The sequence below is a fragment of the Marmota marmota genome, unplaced genomic scaffold (genome assembly GCF_001458135.2).
Source record: "Marmota marmota marmota unplaced genomic scaffold, marMar, whole genome shotgun sequence".
Taxonomy (NCBI): domain Eukaryota; kingdom Metazoa; phylum Chordata; class Mammalia; order Rodentia; family Sciuridae; genus Marmota; species Marmota marmota.
In genome coordinates this window covers 989,636-997,691 of record NW_025999874.1, presented here as the reverse complement: position 1 = coordinate 997,691, position 8,056 = coordinate 989,636, and the positions used below count along the sequence as shown (strand labels likewise).

The window sequence follows — 8,056 nt, the reverse complement described above, 5'->3', positions numbered from 1 at the left end:
TTTTTTTTTTTTTTTTTTTTTTTTTTTTTTTTTTTTTGGTAATGAGTATTGAACTCACGGGTGGTGCTTAACCACTGAGCTACATCCCCAGCCCTTCTTTATTTTGAGACAGGATCTCACTAAGATGTTTAGGGCCTTACTAAGTTATTGAGGCTGGCGTTGAACTTGTGATCTTCCTGCATCAGCCTCCCAAGTTGCTAGGATCACAAGAATGTACAACCATGCCCAGCAACTAGTAGTGACTTTCTAAACTGATTTCATGACCATTAATTTCATGACCATTAATGGGTCACAGCCTAGAGTCTACTGCTGCTTTGTCTCTCTCACCTCTTCCCTATATATCCCTCATGAAACTGAGTCTTCCCATAACTGGTTCAATCATGGCTTCCACTCTACTACATGATTGTGGTGTTTCATCTTCTTTTTTAAGTATGTTTTTAAATTTTGAGCTGCTCCAACATCTTATGGAATAGAGATGATTTGGTATAAATAATGAATAGTTTTAAAATATTTGTCCTGTATTCCATTCCTTTGGGGCATGTGTCTCCAAGGTACTAACCTACTTTGAACAATGCTAAAGAAACAAGGTAAGGGACATTCCCCCTACCTTCTACTTCTTATTAGATAACAAGTTCTATTGTGATCTTCTGGAAACAATTGACTTGCTTTTGCCATCTAACAGAAATCATGATAAAAATGTTAGATTAAATAAAGTAGAAATACAAATTTATGGTAAGTAGAGGAGATTTGGGTTTAAGTGCCTCTTTAATCACAGTGCTCAGATAATTTCCAACTTCACCAATTGGTAAGACAAGCATATAGGTGGACAAAGATAAAGTGAGATATATCCAGAATGTTTTCTTAGAGCTTTCTTCTTTTTACGAGAAGCAAGTTTTCTATTCCAATCTTTTAAACAGAGATATGGATAAACTGTGGTATAAAAGCGTATTAAGAATTGTAATGCAAAAAAAATAGAGAGCTCATGTATAATGGCATAATTTGGCGTGAACATACTTTCAGAGTTACGAAAAATTGTGCTGTGAATGGATAGTTATGAAAGTAATGCACTCCACTATTGCCATGTATGTAAGAAATTAAAAATTTTAATTTATATTAAAAATAAGTATTATTTATCCTGCATATATGTGAAAGGCTAGAGCTTCTTTTGTAACTAACAAAAGGTAACCAAGGCAATGAAATATACAAAAAAAAGAATTAACAAATATTCAAATGGTTTAATTTTATGGAAACCAGTAACCCAAGCTCAGATAGAAGAACACTTTTATTTCCTTCCTAAATTATCTTTAAGATAATTTTTTTAATATTTATTTTTAGTTTTCAGAGGACACAACATTTTTGTTTGTATGTGGTGCTGAGGATCGAACCCGGGCCGCACGCATGCCAGTCGAGCGCGCTACCGCTTGAGCCACATCCCTAGCCCCCTAAGATAAATTTATATGGTCTGGGGATATAGCTTAGTTGGTAGAGTGCTTGCTTCACATGTTCAAGGCCCTGGGTTCAATCCCCAGCATCGCAAGGAAAAATTAAAGATAAACTTACAGACACATTGATAATTTTGATAATTGCTCTCTTCTAACTGGTATTCTATGATAGATAACAGACTTCAATATAGTTGTGACAGAAGTGAGCAAAGAATGTAAGAATGGCTATTTAAGATTTAAAGCTATGCTCCTGAAAGAATGACCACAAATAAGCAACATAAACTATATGTTTGGCACTAACAAAAGCATAATTCAATAAAGTTAAGATCAGCATTTTTAACTTACACATTTTTATGTTCTGGATTATAACCCCTAGTTTCAGGTGAAACTTTGTTCTCCACTATTTTAGAAAATTTGATGTATTTCTTGTTTTCAATATTTCTTGTTTGCAAGTTGGTTCCAGAAGAGTTATTAACTGATAAGCCAATATTTTCTTCTGCCTGTGAACAATCAAGAGTCACAATTATCCATGTTCTCTTTGTACCTATACATCAAATGCAACATTCTGGGTCCAATAATTCATGTTAGATCAGTATTTATTCTCAAATAATGCTACCAAAGGGAATTTTGTTAAAAATGATTTTATTCATTAGTGCATTATTATTTCAGATGACCTACTTTAAATATCATCAGTTTTCCTCAATGCATTATGAACCTCTAAAATACATGGCATTCATTAATATATTTAACAATACCTGAATCTAGTTCTTAAGGCATCAGATTGAAAATATTTACCATATGCTTTACAAAGCAATAGTTTTAATCATAAAAATTACATACAAATCAAAGGCATGATCCATGAAAGAAATAACTAATCAACTTGACTCCATTAAAATTTAAATATTTTGCTCTATGAACAAACTTATCATGAGGAGAGGATAAATACTGGGAGAAAACATTTGCAAAGAACATACCTCATAAAGGACTATTATCCATAATATACAAAAGACTCTTGAAACAGCAATCAGAAAAGAACAACCCATTTTTAAAAGGGTAAATGATCTGTACAAATACTTCACCAAAGAAAATGTAAAGATAGCAAATACGCATATAAAAAGATGCTCAACATCAACTGTCATCAGGAAATTGCAAATTAAAACAAGATACCACTACACACCTGTCAGAATGGTGAAAATTCAATAATGAAAACTATAAGACATTGAGGGACTGGGGTTGTGGCTCAGTGGTAGAGTGCTCACCTCACACATGTGGGGCCCTGGGTTTGATCCTCAGCACCACATGGATAAATAAAATAAAGACATTGTGTTCATCTACAACTAAAAAATAAAAACATCCATACTATCCAAAGCATATTTGATGCAATTCCTGTGATAATTCCAATGTCATTTTAAAAAAAAAATTTTTTTAAATCCTAAAATTTGTATTAAATCAGAAAAGACCCCAAAAAAACAAAGCAATCTGAAGCAAAACAAAGTTAGAGCCATCACACTTCCTCATTTCAAAATGCATTATAAAGCTATAGTAATCAAAACAACATGGTACTAGCATAAAAACTAGAATAGGATTGAAAACTCAGAAATAACTCAAGTATTACAGTCAGCTGATTGTTGACAGGCGTGGCAAGAACATACAATAGGGAAATGACAGTATCTTCAACAAATGGTGGTTGGAAAACTGGATATCCACATGTAAAAGAATGAAATTAAAAAAGAAAAGAATGAAATTAGACACTACTTGTCTAATTTGAATATATAAAATTGACTCAAAATGGGTAAAATAAATTACAAAGCTACTAGAGGAAAACCTTTGGGAAAAGTGCCACAACACTGGTAATGGCGGGGTTTTTTTTAATATGACCCAGAAAGCACAGATAATAAAAGTAAAAACCGACTATTAAGACTGAATGAAGGACTGGGCTACAGCTCAGTAGTAGATCACTTGCCTATCATGCATAAGGCCCTGGGTTTGATCCCCAGCACCAAAAAAGGAAAAAATAAAACAAGAAGGGGATTGCATCAAACTAAAAACCTTCTGCACAGCAAAGGAAACAACAGCATGATGACACAATCCACAGAGTGGGAAAAAAATAAGCAAACCATACACCTGATAAAGGGTTAATATCCAAACTATATAAGGAACCTAAACATATCAAGAAAACAATCCAATTAAAAAGTTGTCAAAGAATCTGAACCGACAATTCTCAAAAATAAACACGTATAAACCAGGTGCAGTAGCATATGCCTGTAATCCCAGCAATTCAGAAGACTGAACCAGGAGAACTGCAAATTCAAGGCCAGCCTCAGCAACTTAGCAAGATCCTATCTCAAGTTAAAAAATAAAAGGACTTGGGATGTAGCTCAGTGGAAAAACACCCTGGGTTCAATCCCTAGTACTGAAAAAAAAGTACAAATGACCAACAGATTTGAAAGAAAATGTTCAATATCTCTAATCATTATGAAATGCAAATAAATTACAACCAGTGATACTACTTCACACCTGTTAGAATAGCTATTATCAAAAAGATAAAAAAAAATATCAAGGATTGGCAAGGATCTGAAGAAAAGGAAACCCTTACAAACTGTTGGTTGGAACATTGATTGGTATAGCCATTTTTGGAAAATAGTATGAAGGTTCCTCAAAAAACTAAAAATAGAATTATCATATGATTCAGCAAGTCCACTTTTGGGTATATATTCAGAGGAACTAAATAGTATGTCAGAGAGATATCTGCATTCCCAGATTGATTTTAACATTATTCACAATAGCCACAATATAAAATCAACCTTGGTGTCCATGGACAAATAGATAAAAAAAAAAATTGCAGTATATCAACACAATGGAATACTATTCAGGCTTAAAAGGAAGGAAATTCTGTCATATCCAACACCATGGATAAGACTGAAAGCTACATGTAATAAGCCAGGTACAGAAAGACAACCCTGCATGAACTCACTTATATGTAAAATATAAAAACCCTGATCTCATAGACACATAGTAAAAAGCTGTTTACCAGAGGCTGGAGAAGAGGGAGGGATGGGGAAAAGGAAAGAGTACAAAGTTACAGTTACACTGGAAGAGTTTAGTGAACTGATGCACTGTATGGTAACAACACTTGTTAATAATGTATTGTGTATTTCAAAATGGCTGAAAGAACAAATTTTTAATATTCTTATATCAAAAATGATAAGTTGATGAGGTGATGGAAACAATGGAATGATCTTGACAGAATCATTTAATTACATATACACAGCTGAAAACACCAATTTGTATCCCTTAAATATACACAATTATTATTTGCCAATTTTAAAATAATTTTAAAATTCAATGACACTATTTTAAAAACGTGAAAATCCCAAACACTATAAGTAACAAATATGAACAAGAAAGTGGAACAAACGGAACTCATTCATTGTTGGTGGGAATGCAAATGGTAACAGCCACTTTGGAAGACAGTTTAAATTCTTTCATCTCTTGAAGAATTATCCAGGTTGCTACATTCAAAAGATATTCCCATCACACCCCACAGAAATTCTCTTGGTATGGTACTACTTGGGTTGTTAGATGACAGTCCAACATATGTTCATTAAAAGAGCTCAAAAATCATCTCAGATATTAGGCAGGTTCCTGAGGACTTTATTACTCTCTAAATTTGCTTAATGATCATAGATGTATAATAATATAAACTAAAAAATACAGGGAATCTTTAAAAACCGTCTTGAACAAATACCTGGCAGAACAAATGTTCTTTTGTTTCCATCTTTCTGCTGAGAGATAAATTCTGCTCTTCAGGATTAAAAGGCCTTGATCAACAAGTATGATTGAGCAACAGTGCAAAAGGATTTCCTGCAGAAATAGAAAAAAAAATCATATGTCTATTTAGGAAATTTAAGTAATTATATTTATAGTTATATTTATCTACCTGAAGTTATCTCTTCAGTGTAACACTCTCTTAAGGTATAATACCTAGCATTGCAGATATATGGACATAAAAAAGCAATTATTAGATTATAAATCACAGGAGAGCACCCAGTCCCTTTGTGGTATAAAGAGAAGTAAATAAATGCACCTCAAGTGGCACAAAAAGCAGAGAAATCCAATTATATTTATTCAAATAAACCCTAAGGAGTAGAACTACAGAAACAGCAATCACCAGCTAACAAATGCTTACTATGTGCTAAACATTATGATAAACACTATGACATGAATTATTTAATTTATTCTTCACAATTGTCCTTTAAGGAATTGCCATTATCCCTATTTTACAGATGAGAAAAATAAAGACTTGGAGAGAAATGAAATTTCCCAAGACCACACAGCCAGCAAGTAATGGAATCAGAATTTGAATTTAGGCAATCTAACTCAAAAGCACATGCTCTTCAGCACCATACAACACTGCCTTAAAAACAATACTACTACAAACCAAAGATGTTTTAGCTTCACTTGAGACTATGGATTTCACATCATGCGACAGTAATAACCAACACTTCTGGAAATTCCCAAAATTGTCACAATTTTTTTACTCATATCTGAGCCACATCTGAACAGCTATTTATTACATTATTAGTAATGTTATATATTACAATTCTAGTTGTATCCATCAGTGTCTTTTTCATATTGTGAAGTATCATTATCCCATCACTTTTAAATTGTTTGCATTTATTTCTGAAATATGCTATAGTAATTAATTTTGAATGTGATATATCTACTATCTCTGGAATCCAAAATAGGTTTAAAAATAAAATGAAATCACATTAACAATACCCATCTCAAGAAGACATTAGAAATCTATCCAGGTCTCCCAGCAACCCATTCTATGAAATCTCTTCTATACCTTCTCTAATCAGTTCAATCTTTAAATTATTTGTCAGAGCAATACTGTCTTCACTATCCTTGCTGTCCTCATGATTCAAGTTACACTAATCATTTGGATTTTAATTTTGACATGTATAGTTCTTCTATCAACTCCAGCCTAAAAGAACTGGGACTGGTTACTTATCATTCTTTGAATAATCTCTCATAGTATCAAGCACAATTGTATATATAATAATAAAAAAATAAAAAGGAGAAAAATGAAGTATGTTGATGACTGGGAGTTCTTTAATCATCTATCCATTCATTCCTCAATCTGTAAACTCAACATAGATTTATTGCCTGCTCACTATGCTAAGCTCTTTCTGGGCCTGAGGATATAGCAGTAAACAAAATGGGGGGAAAACCCTGGCTCAAGAAGAGCTTACATCCTAGTCAAGGAGAGAGCTTACATCCTAGTCAAGGAGAGAGATGATAAAATAGAAAAAAAAATTAAAATATATTGTACTTGTCAGTTATCTGTGATAAATACTAATAAGAAAAAAGTAAAGGGAAGAAGAATAGGAAGCAATGTGTAGAGGGAGAAATGCAGGTAATAGAAGGGTGGCCAAAGAACACTTGACTGAGAGGCAAACTTGAATGAAGAGGAACAGAGGTAGGGAGCCTATGAATATCTCAGAAAAGAGGCTTCAGCCAGAAAGAAGAGCAAGTACAAAGGCCTAGAGCAAAAAGAAGCCTCACTATCCAAGAACCGTAGAAGACACTGGAAGCTGAAGCAGAAACAGCAAACAGAACAGAGGAGGCAGGCAGATTAAGGAGGGCCCATTAATAATACTAAGAACTTAAGCTCCTATCCCGAAGGGGTGGGAATCATTAAAGAGTTCTGAACAGAGGGAGACAAGACCTGAGGTCCTTTCTGAAAGAATCACTCTAGGGCCTCCTGAAGTAAAGAAAGTACTTCAAAGAGTAATCAATTGTGGTAAAAGGTGCTATTGGTCAAGACAAGTATTGAAAGACTCATTAGGTTTTGCAAGGTAGAGAGAACACCCGAGATGTTGAGAGGAGCCTCTGGATGGTGGCTCATAAAACATCCTTGGAGAGAGAAAAGGGGGTGAGGATGGATACTGCAGATATAAAGTAGACTCTCTCATGAAGTTTCGCTGTCAAGGGAAAGAGAGCAGTAACTGAGGAGGAAGTGGAGTCATGAGGATTTAATGAGAAAAAAGAAAGGCATGTTTACAGAAGACTATGTAAGGCATGCCACTACAGAGTACTTTCCCCTTTCGCTCACACTGCCCCTCCCTCCAAGTGGCCCCACTAACTTTTCCCTTGCAAATGTCTATAACAGCAATTGCACACCTAACCTCATTGCACCTATTGCCATCAAGGAACATTCATTCACACATTAATCACTCCCGTTTGTTATATTTGCTTAAAAATATTCTGTGAATCTCCTCCTGGGGCAAGAACCCATGCTCTGGTGGAGTCCCATAGGCCCCGTTTTTATGAGTCAAACAACTCTGAGAAGAAAGTCAACGTGTCAACAAATGAGCAAACGACCCCGGAGATGAAAGTGCAAGTTGCCGGGGACAGGGAGTTTCCCAGCGACCGTGTCCTCCACCCTTCTACAGCCACTTTCTGAGGGACCGCGTGATTAGTCCCAGTCCTTGTCACTCTGCCCCTCTGACTGTCCCATTTGGTAGCCTCGCCTTCCTCTCTGGAACCTTCCTTCACCCAGCTCCTTTAATGTTCACATCTTGTTCTCCCCCGTCAGGCTCCAAGGT

The 8,056-nt window shown here is 34.9% G+C and overlaps 1 protein-coding gene across 1 annotated transcript in view; it reads right to left on the bottom strand.

Moving 5' to 3' along the window:
- Efcab13 (EF-hand calcium binding domain 13) overlaps positions 1-5,929 on the bottom strand; it is a 38,313-nt gene extending 32,384 nt beyond the window's left edge. The window contains exons 1-3 of the mRNA XM_015507178.2: positions 5,884-5,929; positions 5,191-5,306; positions 1,788-1,942 (exon numbers count right to left, since the gene is read on the bottom strand). Of these exons, the coding sequence (XP_015362664.2) occupies positions 1,788-1,942; positions 5,191-5,220 (185 nt within the window). The 5' untranslated portion in view covers positions 5,221-5,306; positions 5,884-5,929. The remainder of the gene's footprint in view (positions 1-1,787; positions 1,943-5,190; positions 5,307-5,883) is intronic.
- Between the last annotated feature and the right edge of the window lie 2,127 nt (positions 5,930-8,056).